Source organism: Carlito syrichta, unplaced genomic scaffold (assembly GCF_000164805.1).
Source record: "Carlito syrichta isolate Samal-C Ts95f unplaced genomic scaffold, Tarsius_syrichta-2.0.1 Scaffold316501, whole genome shotgun sequence".
Classification (NCBI taxonomy): domain Eukaryota; kingdom Metazoa; phylum Chordata; class Mammalia; order Primates; family Tarsiidae; genus Carlito; species Carlito syrichta.
Window position 1 is genome coordinate 826,298 of NW_007260597.1, and position 21,197 is coordinate 847,494.

Below are 21,197 nucleotides of genomic sequence, written 5' to 3' on the forward strand. Positions count from 1 at the left end.
GCATTCAAGATATATATACATATATAGTGTGTATATATATATACACACTATATATGTATATATATGTGTGTGTGTGCATACACACATGTATGCATAATATACCAATGATTAAATTATTTTAAATACTAACAATAAGCAACATTGAGTTGTCTTTCAGATAAATATTACTAAGTGCAAATATGGTTTCATCTATGTTTTTCTGACCCACACAGTTCCAGAAGTGCCTCCTTCTGAAGTCAATGGAGGAGGCGGAAGCCGATCTGAACTGGTGATAACCTGGGATGTAAGTATTTCCCATCCCTGTGTTGTATTCCCATGGTCATTATTGCCTTCTGGGTGGTGCTGGTGCTGCTGGTGCTGGTGCTGGTTTAAGTGCTGTTGACGATGGTGTTGGTAGTGCTGGTGATGCTGTAAATGGTGGTCATACAAGTAGCTAATTTTTTTGTTAATGCTTTCTCTGTGCCAGACACTTTTCCTAGTATTTAGCATATATTTTTCTCATGCCATCTTTGCAACATTTTATGGATGAAAATACCAAACTCAGAGATACTAAATAATTTCCCCAGGGTCACCTAGCTGGTAAACAGAAAGACAAGAGTCATGTCCTGGCTGTTGCCTCTCAAGCTGCCCTCATGACTTTCTAAACAGTCCCCCATCCCCCACTGGTGGCATCACTTAATCCAGCAGCAACTTGCATCTTAGCTTCTTTCCTAGTCATTCTCTCAGCCATTGCTTTATGCATCACTGGAAAAAGTTTAATTAATGGGTTTAAAGTCAAAAGGCACTAGAATTATGTGTATTACTTAAAAGAGTTGATAAAAACAAAAAGTCGAGATTGTGATGGAGTGTCAGTAACAATTGTTGACAAGACCCAAGTACAGCTTTGAGTTTAATTAATGAAAAAATTAGTATTTACTTCTTTTTTAAAGTTTTGCTACTCTGGACTTAATCATCATATCATTGTTTCTTCCCATTAAGTCAACATTAGGAATTAGATCATTTTTTTATTTGACTTCAGAGATCAGATATTTTCAACTGAAAGTATATCTTGTTATTAGAAACTTAGACTTGGACCATAAGATGCTTGGATATCTAAATAATCACAGAAAATTCCAGTTCATTAGCTGGGTGGACTATGAAAACATGGATATGTCTGTCTAAAAGTATCTGATATGACTCTCTCCCCGATTTTCTTTTCCTTTTTTGTCCAATTGCTTAATGCAATGTATATTATTATTTGATGATTTTTACAAATGACGATGGATTATAGCTCCATTCATTTTTGCCTTGTCTTCATGTGTAAAGGTGATTCAATATGTTTTTCCTTTGTAGCCAGTCCCTGAAGAACTACAGAATGGTGAAGGTTTTGGGTATGTTGTTGCTTTCCGCCCTCTTGGGGTTACCACCTGGATCCAGACAGTGGTGACATCCCCTGATACCCCAAGATATGTCTTTAGGAATGAAAGCATCGTGCCATTTTCACCATATGAAGTTAAAGTGGGTGTTTATAATAACAAAGGTGAAGGACCATTTAGCCCAGTGACAACAGTGTTCTCTGCAGAAGAAGGTATGGAAAACGTGATTATCTATCTCTTCCAACCTCATAAACCATTTGTGCTCCAAAAACTGATTTGGAAGTTCTTTGTGACTTCAGATTCAGATATAATTTTTCAAAAGAACAAGACAGGCATGGTGGATTATACCTGTAATCCCAGCACTTTGGAAGGCTGAGGCGGGACCATCGCCTGAGGCCAGGAGTTTGAAACCAGCCTGGGAAACAGAGTGAGACCTGTTTCAACAGAAAATCAATCAATCAATAAAGTATAAGCCTTAATGGCTAATAATAGGATGTAACAATCAGTTAAAAATGTGCTTATGGGAACACATCCTTAAGGTACAGCTTGTGAAACAGCCTTCTCTTAGGTTAAGAATAACGTACTCCTTTGGAGCTACTTTCATCCTAAGTTTTACAGTGGTTCCTCTGGCCTGAGAGAAGGACATTAGTCAGAAAGAGGACCAGAAGGATGACGTTCCAGAGATGTGGAATATACAGGTTTGAAGGATATGAATCCCAGCTGTTGTAGATACAGACATACTTCACTCTGGACTCATTTCATATCTCTGTCTTAATTTGAGACATCTACATTTTCTCTCAAGTATACTATAGAAAAGAATAATAAAGTTAGGAGAAGTATACGAACTGCCATTTCATAGATCAGCAACTGAAGATTGGCTGTCTCATGTAGTTGTACCTAATAAAAATGGCAGGAGTTAACAGGTCTTGAATGCTTACCATCTGCCAGACAGACTTTACCTAATTTGAATTTTCAAATGAGACATGAAGTGTAAGTACTATTATTCTTTCCCACTTACAAATGAGAAAATGGAAGCTTGGTCAAAGAGATTAATGTATTTGCTAAAATTCTAATAGTAAGTTGTAGAGCCCATATTTTAACTGAGGGTCTTTGCCCTCAGCCATTCTGAACTTATAACATATGATTTCACGGTGCCTTCTACCTCATGACATGAGAGTAAATTGCAAAAAGTGGTCCACAGTTGTCATTCCTAAAATAATAAGTACAGTCCATTTTTCTCAGGACCCCTACACCCATTCTCCTTATTATCCACTGAATTCTGAGACGGATTTTTTAAAAATAGGTATTAAAAAGTCTTTGCAAAGAAAGGATCTTAAATTGATAGCCAGATCTTATTTCCAAAAGCTGCCAGGAATTGCAAGAGCAAGTCAGGGAACTGGGAAGTAATGGCAATTAACCAGGGAGTTTTAGGACATTGCCTTTCCTATCCAACCAGGACCTGGGAGCTGGTACCTGGAAAGGAAGGGCAACCACATCCTGCTACCCATGCCTGCTTCCCTCATTTTCCTTCTCCTCTCCATTTTGCCCTCACTGATGAGTTGGCTAAAGGTCTTCCTGTTCAAACATCAGAAACTGATTCGTCTTGCCTAAGAAAAAAAGCAGAAGACTTACTGGAAATATACTAGGACATCTCATTGAATCAAAAGAAGAATTACACAGAAAACCTCATGAAGCACCTTAAGAGGAGTTCTGACACCTCTGAAAATGGCTGCTTTTCTAGAGAACCAGTGCTGGATTAATTGGCCCCAAGTACTCCTCCTCTCAAACTAAGTTTTAAGTTCTCATGAGAGAAAATCTAGTAGGCCTAACCTTAGACCAAGAATCTATCTCAGCATCAATCCTTCATTTCTCAGGGAGCAGGATCATTAAACAGTGAAAGGGATATTGAGAGAGGGGAGATTCTTGCTCAGAGCTGTGCCCTATGAGGGGAGAATCACTGTGAACCCCATAGAACCTCAGGAGTACTTATTATGGAGGGGATGATCTCACTGTATATTTAACTGCATGCATGTTTGTTTACTCCTTCAAAAGAGTATGCCATCCACCTCATTTAAGTTGGTCTCTTGTGTGGGCCCAGGCTAGCGAAGGCACATGTTCAAAGCTTATGAGCAAATGAACTTTACCTTACCTTGACCTTTGTTTGGCAAAACAAAAACTAAGTAGCAATTGTGGGCATAAGAGTTCCCCATCTGCAGGGGAACTGAGATGAAAGGGGGGCTGAAGGAATAAAGCAAAGTAGAAAGAATGAAGGGAAAGAAGGGAAGAAAAGAAAGATACCAAGAAAGGAAGGCAAGGGAGGAAAGTATGGGTTGCTCGGTACTTAGCAAGGAAAGCATGTGGGTATGGTTTTCATCTTTCCTAGGGGATGGAAGTGGACCAGTGTCTATATTTTCAAGATATGATGCATGTTTTCAAATATTTTTACAGACTATTTTATACACTTTTCAAATATGTTAAAATGTTTTTAAAAAATAAGAACTTTCATAGATTTTTTTAATTAACTGCCAATATTATCATTGTATTTCAATTTCTGTTTCCAAACAGAGCCTACAGTTGCTCCATCTCAAGTCTCTGCAAATAGCCTGTCTTCCTCAGAAATCGAAGTTTCATGGAACACCATTCCTTGGAAGTTGAGCAATGGATATTTACTCGGCTATGAGGTAATTTTAAAATGAACATGTTTACGTATTTTATCATGCTAATTTTTCTCCTTTTACTTAAAATTCTTCTTAACAATACCATCTTAGGTGCAGTCTGTCATTAGTTGAAGTTTTCTGTTTTGTTTTGTTTTTAATTTTTTATTTTAAAGATGTGGGGTACAATTCAGGGTTAAGTATACAAATGTTCATTATGAAGGTACCCTTGTTGATGAGGTGTGCACCCACTTCCCTGGCTGAAATTTTCTTACTAGTGCATTCTTCCATCTGATGATCAGTGGACACTGAATTTCACTCAATCAGTTGAAAGAAAATAACTTAAGTTGGGGTAGAAAAGGAACAAAATAAGACTATGAAAAGATATCATTATCATGTCAACCAAATCTTTTAGATGGACTGACTGAAAAGTAAGGGTGAGATTGAACTGCAATATTAAGTTCATAGGCTATTTATGTCTTTCCTCCAGCTCTTTGTCTTACTTTCTTGGTGGCCTTGTTACATTGCAGTATTCTCCTCTAGGCTCTAAAGAAGTCAGAACACAATTATTGCCTTCAAAGACCTCTCTGTTTAGTGAAATAAGATGAAACATCAAAAGAGAGGTAAGATCACATGTAATGAAAGCCAGATTAGGTCACCCAAACAAGAAATGTTGGAGTTAAGAAGAATGGGCCATCTTGAAAGACTTCATAAGGGTAATAAGGCTTAACAGGGCTTTCAAGGAAAAGTACGTAAACATGAATGAAAAACAGTCTAGATTAAGCATGGCATATGGGAAGAGCAAAGGAGTGAAGGTCCACTTACTGAAGAAGGTTCCTGTAGGACAGCTGACTGCAGAGAGGTACAGGAGGGCCAGGACACAGATGGCTTTGAATGCTAAGAACCATTTGGACTGGGTCCTACATAGAGGGAGCAGTTAGTGAGAAAGGGGAACCGCTGAACTGAGGACTGGCAAGATAAATAAAATCTTAAAAAGATTGTGTCCAACAATGATATTATAAGAATCATAGTTGTGATTTCTTCCCAGCCATAGCCATCTTCTTAGGAAACTTCCCCCATCCTTGTAATTCCTGAAGAGGAGTTACAGACTGAGGCTCAGTTGGGCACATTTGCATCTCAGGGTCACATATCCCTCCTCCTGCCAGCACTCCCTCAAACAATGGCACAAGGCGGCCACTTAATCAAAGGCAAATGATCTGTGGACTGTTAAGCTGAAATCAGATTCTTGTTTGAGATATTTAAGTAAGAAATATAGAGATTATAGTTAGTAAGTATAATGCAGTGGTATGTTACATTTAGTTCAGACTTCTCAAGCTAAGGCCATGGGTGGGAAAGACAGAGCTAATCTGCAGGGATGAGATGGTACAAATATACTCCCATTCGACCCTAAAGAATGGATGATACCAGGGCATATGGGCCCTCAAGAGAGCAAATAGCCCTGTGACAATTGTTCATTTCTCAAGTGGCCCAGCTTTCCCTTCTTTTTAGTGAATTTCCTTTATATTTGAACTGCTGTGAGAGACTTACTGTTCCTTGTAACAAAACAAGCATTGATTTGAATGAATATTAATAAATTAAACAGAAAAAGGATGAGGGGTTAGAGCAGTGATGCCCAAAGTATAGACCATAAACCTCCTACAACAGAATTACCTGAATGTATTGTTGGAAGTGAGCTTCCAGAAGTCTTCCTGGACCCATTGAATTCAAACATCTAGGGCTAACTCTTGTTAATGTACATCTTTAGCAAGTATTTGTAAGGAACCATCTTCCTGCACACTTAAGAAACACTGGTCTTGACACAAAGAAGCCTGATCAGAGACAGAGTCATCCAGACTTAAGGAAAGGAAACTGTGAATAAAGAAATAAAGCACCACATAAATATAGCAGAGCAACTTCATCAGCATCTTAAAGGAAGCTAAAAACAGTTAGAGGGGAGAGAGTCATTTAATTCCATGATGGTGGATGTAAGCAATGAAAGATGATGGGGAACCAGCATGGGAGCTTCCCCATGGTTAGAGAACTTTTGGCGGCATAGACAAAGAAGGTAAGTGGAATGGAAGAAGCACAGCTGTAAGAGAGTATGGCTCTGAGGTGAGGCCTGTGGTAAATCCCAATTCTATCATTTACTGGTTGTTGGGAAAGTTACATAAACTCTGAGAGCCTCATTTTCCTCACTTGCAGAATATGGACACTGATAGGCCTAACTTCATTAGGATTTTGAGAGAATTAAGTAAGATTAGATATGTAATGAGCTTCTCATAATATCTGGCTCATCATAATAAGCAATCTGTAAGTGTGAGCCATGCCTAGGAAGAATTTTTGAGATATTTCATCTATTTCTCCCCGATAAATATTTTATAGCAGATATTCAACTCTAAACTCCCTTGCCTCAAGATGGTGCGTGGAAGACTATCAAGAGGAGTTGCCTGCAAGACACTTCTCTTCCTTGCTTGGTTTCCAAAGTTCAGATCATTAAAGAGATCATTTTGTGTTTTCTGGAGGATAAGAGTAAAGGAAAAATGAGGGGAAAAAAATAGAAATTTCAGTTGACCTTGGAAGAAATAAAAGTCTAGGCTTACAAAGCCTCCTCTTTCTACAGGTCGTATCCAGGCTAGTGGAAACACCATAGCAACGAACAACTGTGTTTCCCATACCCAATGGTGATTTCCCACTCACTAAACATAGCCCCCAACTGCTAGAGCTAAAGGGATCAAATCACTTGTAATAATAAATTATCTTGGCAAGGCTTTGGGAGGAGAGCCCAGGAATGACTGGTTGAATCTCCCGCTAGCTAAGCAGACTATGGGATGCAGTGTTAAATCAAATTTGTTTAAAGAAAATAAATAAACACATTTGGCATTCTCAGACAGAAAACTGAGATGCAACCCCTACCATGAATAACTTTGTCTTTTATGACAGGTTCATAATTCCTGACCTGATTGTAACTTGTGAAATAGTTTTTAAGATAAATAAATAAGAGAATATATATAAATGATTTGTGAGATTCCAAGCAGGACAAGAGTGTTATTAGTGACAGGGAGATGATTTTTTAAATATAGCCATATGCTGCAGAATGATGTTTCAGTTTCATAATGACAGACCTCACATATGACAGTGGCCAGATAAGATTATAATACCTACTTTTGCTGCACCTTTTTAAGTTTAGATATGTTTAGACGCACAAAAATACTTACACTGTGTTTCAGTTGCTTACAGTATTAAGGAGAGTCAGTGTTGTAGTCTAGGAGCAATTGGCTATACCATGCAGCCTAGGTGTTACGTGATACATGGCTCTTTATAAAGCTAAGCTAATAAGGAGTCATCCAGATAAGGCCATTTTACAAGAAAGCAGAATTACATCATTGTTGGCCATGCCAAAAAAAGAGTTTAACTGAAAGAAAGAAAAAATCAAAGAATCCTCAGAGAGCCTTCATAGTGTCTAGTTAAGTCCGCAGTATTTTAGAATTAAACAAACCTGGGTTCACATCTGCTAGGTTAGAATGTAAACTCTGCAAGGGACAGGGAACTCTGCTTGTTTGTTCACTTATGTATCCCATGTGCCTGCAGTAGTATCTGGCATACAGGAGGCATGTGAAAAATATGTGTTGATTGAGTAAAAGCAGATTTGGCTCCACTGCCCTATTGCTATATGTCCTTAAGCAAGTTGCCAAAGCTCCCCAAGGCTCAGTTAAAATAGAGATAATAATAGTCAATAACTCACAGCATCATTTGTGAATTAAATGAGACAAAGCAGCCATTGTCAAAATGGCCCAAAGGGACTTGCAGCTTCCATTTTTCTCTGTTTTGAATATTGGACTTTGGAATGAGATTATATACTGAAAGGAGAAAAAAGCCAATGAAATAGTGTAGGAACACTTAGCACAATCCTAGTATGTGACCCAATGGCAACTGTTTCTGATGCTTACTGATACTGTCATTAAAGTGGGAGGCAAAAAGATGAGAAGAGCTATGAGAAAAGGGCACTTTTCTTGAATTAATTATGGGATGAAATGCATTGCATCTTATCTGTTTGTGTAAAGAACAGCAAACAGAATGCCCACATGTAGCATGAATCTAGTATTGAAAGGAAACAACGATTAAAAATTTCTTCCCCAAGTGCTCAGTAAGTATACAGAGGAGGGAAACAAACTGAGAGAAAGAAGTACTAATTGGGAAAATCTTACGAAATAATTTATGTCATCATGCCAAGATAAAAATATATCCTTTCTTAGTTTCTGTAATGATTTAAAAATTAACCTGGGAGGGGGATGACTTAGCAGAGTATTTAATTGTCAGTCGTGTCGCTTACCTTCTAAGTTGCAGATTCCCCAGTTTGGCATGAAAATTGTTAATAGCTCCTGCCTTTCTCTCATCTCAGTGAGGGTTGATCGTGTGCCATGTGGCATGCTGAGCACACATCATCATTAGCATCTAGACTAATTTTCTTTCTGATTTGACCAAGCAGTAGTTGAGAAGCTCATTTCCCTGGGCTCCAATTTATTTCATCTGCTAAGCCGTTACACTCAGGCTCAGATCTTCTCTGGTGCCCTTTTGGGTAGGAACAAGAGATGCAGGCGTGATAAAGAGGCGGCAGAAGCCTTTAAGTGCGTGGACCGTGGGTGCCTGAGGAAACAAAATTCCCAAGTTTCAGTGTGGTGTATATAGTCCATTTCTTTTAAGTTGTGTTGTGGTTTTGAAAGAATAAAATTTGGGAGAATGACCTTGAGAAGTGATTGAAACAAGTCTACATTTGTGAAATGATACAGATTAGCATATCTGGGGGAAACCCATTGATTTTTTTTTTTTTAAGTTTGGCAGAGGAAGGTAACTAGCATAACATAACAGAATGCCAAACTGAAGCTTCATTGAAGCCTTCTTCAGCCTCCTGTTCCAAACAGCTGTACAGAATGTGTTTAGTTCCTAATATTTTAATTAGAATGGAAAAAGATGTCAAATATTTGTGTACTTTTTTGGAGAATATGAAAATCCCACTGGAAAGAAAGACATATGCATTGAGTCTAATTCCCTGCAATCAGGCAAGAATTAACTTCACTCTATCATGAGTGAAGTGAACATGGAAAAATATGGTATAGACAACTGAGACATATTTAAACAAATATAAGGTAGGCAAAAATGCATTTGAGTAGAATATAGACACTGAAGTGGATTGAAGGGTGGGTTTTACTGGAGAGAGCAGTGGCTGTATCCTTTTGTGAGTGAAGGTTCCAGATGGTGCAGTGTTCTGTATTAGGCAAAGATGATCTCTGCCACACGATAGTTCAGCATTGACGGATGCAGGGGAATAAATATTCCAGCCTCTCTTTCCTTCTGCCTCCTATTAGCTTCATCCAGCGAGAAGCCACAGGGCAAAGAAGCCAGACTGATGTAGTTCACACTGCTCAGCTCTCCTAGGCCTGAGAACAGAGTGAAGAAAAGTAGAAGATAGATCTGGGTTTGTCCTCCTAAAAGAGCTTTATGCATTTTTGTCTGCCTTCTACTTCTTTAAATGTGTGTGGTCTAACAACTAAGTTAAAATATTTGTCTCTGAAAATCTCTAAATATAATTAGTTCTGTCTATTAAAAGAGTATTTCTGACTTAATACCTGTTATTTAATGGCTAAAAGAAGATGCCGTTTTTCAATACATTGTTTTTATAAACTGCGTTTTATCTTAAGTTTAGATTAAGAGAAGTTTCTGTGATATTAAGGACTCTTCATAACAGGAACATTATTTTTTGGGGATAAGCAAATTAATTGCAGAAATAGAAATAACATTTTTAATCCTGATATTGCACAACTTTGTTTCTGTTTATGTACCCAGATAAAAATATATCAGCTCGTGAAATGATTTTAAGTTTCTGAAGAAAACAAATTGATGTCTTCTCATTAAGAAATTAGGTTTCACTGTTTCATAGGTGCATAGAATATTAGGACTTGAATACCTAGCTTGGTGACTCTGCAGTAAGAAAGAAGGAGACATTTTTAAACTGTGTTGAAGTCATCCAACAATTCAACAATATTGAGTGCTGAGTATGAGCAGGCTTTCCTCTGAGTGGAACAGCCATGGTGATAACCTAAATAGACAAGTTCCTGACTCAGGTGTGTGACTCCACCTGAACACCCTCCTCCCCTCCTGCTATCTATCTGCTGTACCCAGAAATGCAGTTAATTCCCTTCCCAGGTATACATCCTCATTGGCAAACCAAAGCATAGTGACTTGCTACGGTTCAAGAAGGCACACTGGGGTCACTCAGGTGTCGAATAATGAAAAGTGATTGAGAACCGTAGTTCAGTCTTCATAACCCTCTCTTTTGGAGTGGATTTGCCTTTTATTTTTCCTCCATGAAACTCAGTGAATTTATAGTATAAAAATTCCTTTGTTTCTTCAATTCTGGAAATTATTCAGCCACTTTCCTTTTGAATGTTGATTTTTCCTCAGTCTCTCCTTCTGGAACTCTGGTTAGAATTTTTCATTCTATCCTCCCTTCTCTTTATCCAGACTAAGTTCTGGGTTAATTAATTATCTCTTCCATCATAAGCCTCCAGCTTAATTCTATCATTAATTTTATTCTTTTAATAATTGTATTTTTTAGGTCTAAGAATTCTTGCTATTTTTTAAATATGGCTGGTCTTTTAAAAAATCTTCCATTCTTGCATGATAGATTCAGTCCTTTCTCTAATAAATCTGGACACTTTAAACAGATTTATTTTAAAATCCATTACAGATCAGTGAATTCTACTACTGTCCCCCGGTTGGGTCTGCTGACTTACTCTCTTGCTAGCAGGACTCCTCCTGTGCTTTGTAAATTTGTCTCTCTACTCATCTTTTGTAGATGCCTGCCTTCATGTTCTATCAACCTTATATTAACTCTTTTCTGAATAATTACACTTCCAAAGTTTGTTCCTTCAGCCTATACACTTTTTTTCCTCTATTGCTGTATTGTGGTTGTACCTGTAAAATCCAAATTAGCAGTTATATTTGTTCTCTCAATTGTAATACTTGTACTATTTAAGTCCAAAACACAACTAAGAGAAAAAAATGGAGTCTTTGTCTTTGTTATTTCTTTATTGACTTTTCCACCTTTTTAAAAAATGATCTGGCCTTATATACAAATTTTTTAGCAAAATTTTATGGAACATCATTGAATACTTATAGAAAATTGGGAATATTAATGAAACTGCTTTGTTTCTTGATATTTTAGTTATATATATGTATTCAATTCTTAAGTAATGCTATTTAAGAAATTATATAATCAATTTTAATTATCTATCATGTTTACATTTGGCTCAAATTTTCTCTGTCTCTAAATATTTTTAATACCTCTCAGCAACTAAGATCTAAAAATAAATCTCTCAGTTTGATACTTGGAGATTAATTAAAGTACTTCAAAACCTACTGCTATCAAGAACCTTCAAGTACTTTCTATAAATGGATTTATAAACGAGATTACATATCCATGTTATAGATTATTTTTATTTCTTCTGTAAATCAATTTCCTAAGGAATACTTTCTTGGGGAACTTATATGGAGGTGATTTGATATATCAGAAAAAGAATGACTTATGGATTGGAACCTAACAAGAGACTAGAGTTTAGACAGGATGATCCTGATTGAGTTAATACTGATATAACTCCTTACCTCTGCTGCCTCATCTGTTAAGTGAAGATTATTATAGCTTATATTTATGTTTTTTCCACCTAATCTATCCTATATCTGAAGCCATAAGTTTTCAGGCTATCTATAACATTTTACTATTATTATTGCTTTTGTGTCATTTTTAGTAAGTAGACAATTCTGTCAAGGGCAGGGAGAATAACTTCTAATTTTGGAGTTATGTAAACCTAACAATACCTACAGTGTTTAATACTGGTGAATTTGGAGTGTGTGCAAGTTCTAGTGTCCACTAACAGTTTGCTTGACTGTGTCTTTTGAAACCATGTATTCACTTCAGTCCTAACCATTGGGTTCACATCCTCTTTTTTGAGATTCTTATAAAAGCTAGTAACTCATTTCCAAGAGAAATGCACTTAAATATGAACATGACAACAGCATTTTGTGTGAATTTAATGGGACCTGTCATTCCACATATGCATACATATGGAAAATATTCATCTAGTGCAATATTAATTTGCTAATTTGGGATCATTATTGAAAAACCTGAGATTTATATTGTGCTGCTATTTTTTAAGAGACCATTGTATAGTTACCCTTTCTTGTTTTTAAAAAAAACCAATGTCTTCTAGTGTCTTTTGCTCAGGTGATTGAAACTGGCTACTTTATGCAGCCCATAAACACATTTTATACAACCCACATGGTGTCTTTAAAAACCTGACTGACCCTAATTTGAGGCTTTTCATATTAAATTCAGGGTTTTGCTTTCTTAAAAATATATCTAACCACCAGGTTCACCTTTTCCCACTTAGCCAGAGATTAATAGAAACGTCATTCCTTTTTTTTCCTCTTATTTTTTTTTTATTTTAAAAATGTGGGTACAATTCAGGATTAGGTATACAAGTGGTTATCATACAGGTGAAGTTTGGGCCTCCCTTTGATGCCCATTTAGCCTGGTTTGAGAACCCTTATTGATGTTATGTGCCCACCCTCCTTCCCTGGCAGTTCCCAGCTACTGCCAATCCCTTTGTATTATGGTAAATGTTTAGGATCGGCTTATGATTGAGGACATGTGGTACTCGATTCTTTGTTTCTGTGATAGATCACTAAGTATTATAGACTCTATATCCATCCAGCTTGCTGCAAAGTCCATAATTTTGTCTTTCTTTATGTCTGAGTTATATTTCATCATGTATATGTACCACATTTTTTTTATCCAGTCCAGTTTTAATGGACAGTACTGTTGGTTCCATGTTTTTGCTATTGTGAATAGTGCTGCAATAAACATGCATGTGCAGGTATCTTTTTCTTAGAATAATCTGAGTTCCTGTGAGCATATTCCCAGTAGGGAGATTGCTGGGTCGTAGGAAAGGTCAATTTCTAGTTCTTTTAGGAATCACCACACTATTTTCCATAGAGGTTGAACTAGTTTGCATTCCCACCAGCATTGCAGAAGCATTCCCTTTTCTCCGCCAGCATCTCTGCCAGCATCTTCGCCAGCATCTGTTATTTTTTGTTTTATTAATTATGACCATTCTTACTGGAGTTAGATGGTATCTCAATGTGGTTTTGATTTGCACTCATTCCTAAGAAGATCTTTTGCTGACCAGCTTGCCACAGTCCCCCAAGTCTTTATCATCTCCAAGGCTCTCAGCACTGAGGATCAGTGGCTGTTTTTGTTGTGCTCAAACTGTCATTTACATGTGCAGATTAGAAAAATGATTTCCTATTTTTATGTTTTGCTACCAAGAGTAGAAAAATAAAGGATACAACAAGAAGGCCCCATATTGTAAGAAAGACTAGAAAAGAACCTATTTCTTTAAAAAAAAAAATTTTTTTAATGCTATGCTTTTAATAGGTTCCTAGTCTGCTTTACGTATTTATGTTGACAGTCTGGCCCACACTTTCAAATGGTAATACCTGGTCTTATTTGCATGTTTTATTTTTGTTGGTTTTGTGTTTACTTTATAGATAATCAAAACTTTCTAGCAAAACTTTCTGACATAAATTGGAAGTGATTAGAAAACATATTTTTATTATACTTTTCCTACTCTTATTCCTTTTTCTATCACTAATTTGTTACTATTTTATTTTTATACTATATATACATTATATCTTTATAATAAGTCTAAGATCATTTTGCATGGTTCAGAACAATAAAATATAAGTAAAATTATTTCAGTATATTTATATTTAAAAGCAAGGATGTTAACTGCTTCCTGTATTTCTGCTGCAGGTCTGCATACTCAGTTAGACTTGTTGATGTTTGGTCATCACTGGAGGATAATCCAGTGGCCTGCCAGCTTTGTAATGGCCTTTTCTTTGATAGTTCACTTCCTTCCCAGAAGGAACATCTGCTCTTCCAAGGACTTAGCATAGCTGCCATTGTTCTGCAACTGAGCTTGGTCTGAGTTGGTTAAGGGCTGAGAAAGGGGAACAGCTCTCCCTGTTAGATATGCAGATTTTCCCTTCATTCTCCCATTTAGAATCCTATAGTCTGGCCAGGCACGGTGGCTTACACCTGTAATCCCCATACTTTGGGAGGCAGAGGTGAGAGGATTGCCTGAGCCTAAAGGTTCGAGACCAGCCTGGGCAACTTGGTGAGACCTCATCACTACAATAAATCAAAACATTTGTCAGGCATAGTGGTGCATGCCTGTAGTTCCAGCTACTTGGAAGGCTGAGGTGGAAGGATCCAGTCTGGGTGACAGAGTGAGAGACTCCAACTCAAAAAAAAAAAAAAAGAACCTTAAAGTCTGGTCATACTCAGCATTTTACTCCCTTTGAAGTTATCTGATTCATATGTCTACTTGCTTATTATTTGTCTCCTCACAGAGTCTCTTTTCTCTATTTTCACTGTCGAGACACAGAGCCCAATGTAGCACCTAGCACATAGTAGGTCCCCATTAAATATTTGTTGATTAAATATGCAATTAAGTCATAGTGCCCATTTTAATGAAAATTACTTCATGGAAAGGGCAGGATTTTGTCAAGCCTTCACCTGTTTGATGTCTTCTGTCCACCAGGTGCGGTACTGGAATAGCGGAGGAAAGGAGGAGTCATCAAGCAAAGTGAAAGTGGCAGGAAATGAGACAGCAGCCAGACTTCAGGGCCTGAAGAGCAACCTGGCATATTATACAGCTGTCCGGGCTTACAACAGTGCTGGTGCAGGTCCCTTTAGTGCCACAGTTAATGCAACCACCAAGAAAACACGTACGTATATTCTAGGTTTTCTTAATGGCAAGGAAAATAATTTGCACTAAAAAGGATAGCTTTTTTGGGGGGATCATTTTAAATGGACATCCCAAGTCATTAATCTCTAGATGATATAGACCTAACTCCACACCTTTATAAATCACCTCAAAGCCATACATAGCCTTTTCTTCATGATACCCCTGAATCTTCAGGTAGAGACCCCATCCTTTTGAAACATCTTACTGTTGGGTGTTAAGTTAAATCTATTCACTTTTCTTTTAAAATGCGATAAGCTTAGTTGGGTTTACTTTCATGTATTTTTAGTTCACCAAAGCTTGAGGATTTCTGATAAGCGTGAATAAGTTAAAGTTAATACCAAAGAATCAGAAGAGATTTTTCTTCTTCTTCTTTTCTTTTCTACATTATTCAAAAAAATGGCAATATACATTAAAAGGTTATCATCAGAAGATGTTGGTCCACATGAATATATTGATGCTTTAAAAAACCCTAATCAGAGATGTCAGTGCTGCCTTCAGAGCTGTTTTTGGTAGCTATGTATGCACAGGTAAATTCACCAGCTCCATTTATAAGTTATAATTAAATTAGTCCACAAGAAAGTCAGTGGCTCATAATTTTTGAGTGTCCCACACATATTTCAGCTAAACTGATAGCACAGTATACATTTAATCTTTATATTTTATTGCTACTTTCTCCCAATTCACTCATTTGCGTTGCTGTTGTCATTGTCATCATCATAGCTCATTGAAAACACTGTGTCCTAAGTACTTATGCTCATTCCCACAATTAATCTTCAAAGTAACCCCCCCTCCACACACACACTGAGGTAGGAATATTATTATTTGCATCTTAAAGGTGATGAAAATAAGGCTTGAAGGGATTAGGTAATGTAAGCACAATGGTGTTTTCACTTGTAGAGAACCGTTTTCTTATCTCCTTTTTTTTTTCAGTTGAGTCAGAGTCTTATTCTGTTGCCTCGGCTGGAGTGCAGTGCCACAATCACAGCTCACCACAGCCTCAATCTCCTAGGCTCAGATGATCCTTCTGTGTCAGCCTCCCAAGTAGCTGGGACTACAGCCACCCACCACCACACCTGGGTTATTTTGTAGATACAAGGTCTCACTATGTTGTCCGGTCTGGTCTAAAAATTCCTAGGCTCAAGCAATTCTCCCACCTCCAACTCCGAAAGTGCTGGGATTACAGGCATGAGCCACTGTGTCCATCCTCAAAATTTCTTAATTCAGCAAAGTTGTTTGCTTAACTAGCTTTAGGTGAGAATGAGACAAATGTTAGACTTGGTCCCTGATTTCATTAATGCATTTTTATTTTCCTAGTCATTTCCAAATTTTTGAAAGCATACATTTTTGGGTTTAATTTAAAGTATAGGTAAAGGCCAGGCACAGTGGCTCAAGTTTGTAATCCCAGCACTTTGGGAGGCAGAAGGGGGAAGATTGAGTCCACGGGTTTGGAACCAGCCTGGGCAACATGATGAAACCTTGTCTCTATAATAAATCAAAAAATTAACTGGGCATGGTGGTGCATGCCTGTAGTTCCAGCTACTTGGAAGACTGAGGCAGAAGAACCGCCTGAGCCCAGCAGGGCGAGGCTGTGGTGATGGTGTGCATGCCACTGCACTCCGACATGTGGCTAACAATTTACTAGTATAATAAGCTTTACAGAGCCAGAGTTTAGCAGCAAACCATTTTAATTCCTTTAGGAATATTCATTTGTAAGCAACCAACTAGGGCACCAATTTAATGTTATCTCTAATTATTAGAAGAAGTCTGGCCCAACCTCTTTTTCATATTACTTGTTTGCTGTTAAACCAAGGAGCAAGTAGGCTTGAAAATACAGGAACTGAAAAAAATTCTGTATTTACAACTCTTCACTATGTTCGGGTTTTTTTTCAATATCAGTTCTTAATTAGTATGGTTGAAATATACATCGTTATTTATGTATTCAAAACACAGCATCCATCAGAAATTCTGATTGCAGAATTAAATGCAGACAAGTTTATCTGGCTGTTTCCTTTAACTTAGTAATTGATGTGATTACTTGTTAGGCAATTATGACTGTAAAAGACTATGATATCATGGTGGAATCAGTGAAGAACTTAGTGAATTGGTAAGACAAAAGTAAGAAACTGATTATAAATCAAGAGAAATGTCATGATAACATAGAATGAATGAAATAAAATTTAAAAAGAAGTAAAATCTCTTTGTAATTTAGAGATAGCATATAAATACCCAATCTAAAGTAGATATTTACATGTAACAATGATGATGATAATTATGGTATAAATGGCTGACACTCACTGAACAATTTCCAGTCATGGCTCTGAGCATTCTCTTACAGTGATTCTTAATTCCCACAGCAGCATCATGACTTGAAGGCTATTAGTATGCACACTTTAGAGATGAGGAAACTAAATCACATGGAGGTTTTATAACTTCACTGAGATCTCAGAATAAGTAACAGGATAAGTGTCCAAATCCAGACATAGTCTTCTTACCCACTACGTTATCCTCTCTTTCAACCATATAATTAGAATAGTCATGACTCAACTGACAACTGTATTTATTGTGATTTTGCTCTGTGTGTAGGAACTGGGGAAGATGATCCCAGGTAGACAAGACTTCTATCCTCATGGAACTCTAATCTTATAGGAGTTTCAACAACTAAATAAAATATCTTGAAAATAATGCACACCTATTGCCACAGTTCAACTGTAGTCTGTATGTTGATCTGTAGGTGATATTAGAGAAAATCTCCTACATTAGGTAGGAAACTCATACAAATAATTAAAACCCCCCTAATCATCCTAAAATTGCATACAAAGAGCATGTGTTACTTTTTAAATTTTGTTACTAACTTTTAAAACATATACCAGATTACAAGTAAAACACAATCTTTTAAAGTCATAGATAATATTTTTACTAGTAGCTCTTAATTGTCAACCTAAGCTTTGATGTAGTATAGCTTCAAATCCTATTTAAGAATTTTGGTAAGGCTCTTGTGATTATGACAAGAATTATTCATCTGCCTCAGCTGTAAAGAACTAGAATAACATTTTTGATTGCTTGTTTGCCATCTCTCTTCCTCTCTGGAGAGTAAACTTTATGGGAAAATAGTCCTTCTGTGTCTTGTTCACCTAGCCTCAGTGCCCAACACAAACCCATCACGTGGGAGCTACTCATTAAATGTTGACTGGATAAATTTAACCTAAAGAAGCTGGCCAAACCTCAAATACTATTATTAATCAAATGTATTTCCTCTTGGCTTCACATTGTAAACTCAAAACAGGCAATAACCCTTTACCATCTTGTTTAACATGTGCAAGTTTCATATGCTCATAATTATGGAAATCTGTATGTGAGGTTTTATATCAATACAGATTTGGGGTGGTATTTCTGATCAATGTAAAATAAAATGAGGATTTTCAAGGTAAGTACTATAGTTTCTATTGAACACTTAATTTTTTATATCCACATAGTTGTTTAAAAACATTTTTAAGTTAAACACTAATCAGCCCCTTCAAGTAATCTAAGACAGGTTTCTGTCACTTGCAACCCAAAGAGAGTGACTCTTAACAGCTTCCAACTAACTAAAGGGATTAATGAGGAAAATTTGCAGAGGATATAAAAATGATGAAATCTGTTGGTTTCTAAAGGGAAACGTATTGAGAGTTTTATTTTTAGAGTTTGGGGAAAAGAATCTGTAGGACAAAAATTCTGTTTTGTATAACCAAAAGTCAAGTGGTAAATCTGACTTTTGGTATAGATGGATTCAGGAACAACATCTTCAGGAATCATGTAATAAGATCTCAGATGAATATTTCTAAAACTGATTACTTGATATTTCTTCTGCCCTACTTACAAGCTGTCATTCTACACTATTTCCCATTTCAGTAATTTCCCATTCCATTATTGCAGTTCCTCAGGCCAGAAATCTCAGAATTGCCAGTGACTCTTCTTTTTTGCTTATACTCCATAACTGATCCAGAATTTGACTTCTCAGTTTACCAAGAATCTACCATGCTGTATTACATTCACTGCTGCTGCCCTTTTCCACGCTGCCTCCGTCTCTCCCGTGGGTCCTCACTGTTCATCCAGTTTCTGCCCTTGCCTTGACATCATGGTGATGTCACTCCCCTGCTTAGAACCTTCCAGTCACTTCCTGGCCTACTCCAGGTAAATGCTAAATGTTTAAATGCCCAGCAAGGCCTTATATAATCTGTCCCACAATTTCTGCTTTCATTTTCTACTGTTTTCCATTTCATTCATTCCACTTTACTTCAGGACCTGTACATTTGTTGGTTTCTAAAGGGAAACGCCTCAAAAACTCTTCCTCAAAAACTCTTCCTCCAGATATCCATGTGACATAGTCCCCCGTCTCTTCCAGGTCTTCATTCAAATACAACCTCAGTGCCACCTGCCTGACATATTTGAAAGTGTAGCCCCCTCCTCTCCTGATACTCCCTGTCTCCTTCCCTCCTTTATTCTTGAGTATAGCACTTAGAGCCACCACACAAACTATATCTTGTTACCTATTTGCTTTATCGTTGTCTGCCCATTCTCTCTTGTCTGGAGTGTCAGCTCCTTCAGGGCAGAGATTTTTCCAAGTTTGATTATTGCTCACAGCTCTATCTCTAGCATCTAAGTAATCCTAGCTGATGCCCAATACGTATTTGTTGAACAATGGCACTCCCCGTCTCTTGTCTCTGTTCCAAGGTAGCATCACCAACTTCCCTCTTCATGGCAGAAATATTGCCACCAGAACATCAAGGACTATTTTCTCTCAGCCAACTCTCTGGGAACGGTGGGGAACTTCCTTTTGATTATTCCACCCAGGGTTAAGTAGGCTTCTTATTGTCTTAGCTCAGGTGACTGTCTGTACGTGAACTGATTGTTATGGCCTGTTAGAAAAACTGGATTGGCCTGGCCTGCATCACACGCCCAGACTCCCTTGCAACATGGGGATTCTATTTATGCCTTCAATAATTATTGCACATGTGAATCTATTGGGAAAATAGAGTAATATTAAATGGTACAATCAATTTTGCATTTTAGTTTTTGCTTTTCCAGATGAAATGCTCATCCATGTAAGGTGAGCCAAAATCAATTGCCTGAATTTAAGGAAACCAATTAAGTGAGTCTTCAGAAAGTGAAAAGGAAATATGAATAAGATGAGCATTAAAAGAATAGGAGTCAAAATATCTCAGAAGGTTTTGATAAAATAAATATTCCAAATACATGATTTATAAGTTCCAAAGCTTTCACATATACAACTTAATTACATAATCATCCACTCTAAGTTTTGGCTCAGGATACACATGTATGCAAGGTTTCCCAAATTTTATACGTGATCCACCCTCTCAATTTTTGCCACTTTTGTTGACCTTCTCTACTAACATGTTCCTCATGATTTTTTTTTCTTAAAAATTGGCTTAATACTTTTACTTAAATAAATTTTAAAAGAAAATGGAAACTAACTTTCTGTATGAGAAATAGAGAACCAATATCATTGCCATAAATAGATGTTAGCAAAATAATGAATTTAATAAGAATGAATACAATGAAAAAATGGGCCACCCTCCCTTTTAAATACTAGGGACATAATGTTGCCTATGAATGTTATGAACCTGCTCTCTCTTGGCTTGTGACGTTAGTATTGAGGGGATACTAACAACCGACTAGTCCGCAAATCTAACATTCTCTTCAAAGTTAGGGGAAAGACTAAAAGTGAATTTTTCTCTAGGTGACTAAATGCTATTCATTGGCTTTTCTGAGTATTACACCCTACATATGCATGTGACATAATGATGTTTGTGTATGACATACCACAAATCACATATACGATGATGGAATACAATGCTTATTAATGTACATTGCTCAAGATTTAGAAGTGTTTTTTGTTGGGTTTTTTTCTTCCTCCCAAATCTGTGGGCTTTGGCAAAGTTATTTCTGGTTCTGTGAGCTCTAAGATAACAATATAATGTTGAACTTTACCAGCATTCCAACAGGAAGTTTCAGCAAACATAAAATTCAAAAAATTATCTGGTCAAATTTGTAAATCTTATCAACTTTGTTTTTTAAGGGAGTTGGCACTTTTTGATCATCTATACCATTTGCGTATGAATCCTCTAGACAATTGTAAATTTTCTGTTTATGGTTTACAATATCAATAATTTTTACCATCCAAAGAGGGAGAAATTTTGGTCAAGGAAATTCCAAGACACCAAATGTAAAAGAAAGATCTTTCCTTGGACATGAAGACCTATGTTTTCTGAGTTTCAGTTAAGTTGAAAAGTAGATGTTTTTGTTGTGTTTAAAAGCATTGAGGC

The 21,197-nt window shown here is 37.0% G+C and overlaps 1 protein-coding gene across 1 annotated transcript in view; it reads left to right on the forward strand.

The window, feature by feature from the left end:
* The window catches only part of CNTN3 (contactin 3), a 262,835-nt gene that overhangs the window by 232,912 nt on the left and 8,726 nt on the right, over positions 1–21,197 (forward strand). The window contains exons 16-19 of the mRNA XM_021707315.1: positions 213–283; positions 1,333–1,567; positions 3,921–4,036; positions 14,668–14,854. Coding sequence (XP_021562990.1) covers positions 213–283; positions 1,333–1,567; positions 3,921–4,036; positions 14,668–14,854 — 609 coding nt within the window. The remainder of the gene's footprint in view (positions 1–212; positions 284–1,332; positions 1,568–3,920; positions 4,037–14,667; positions 14,855–21,197) is intronic.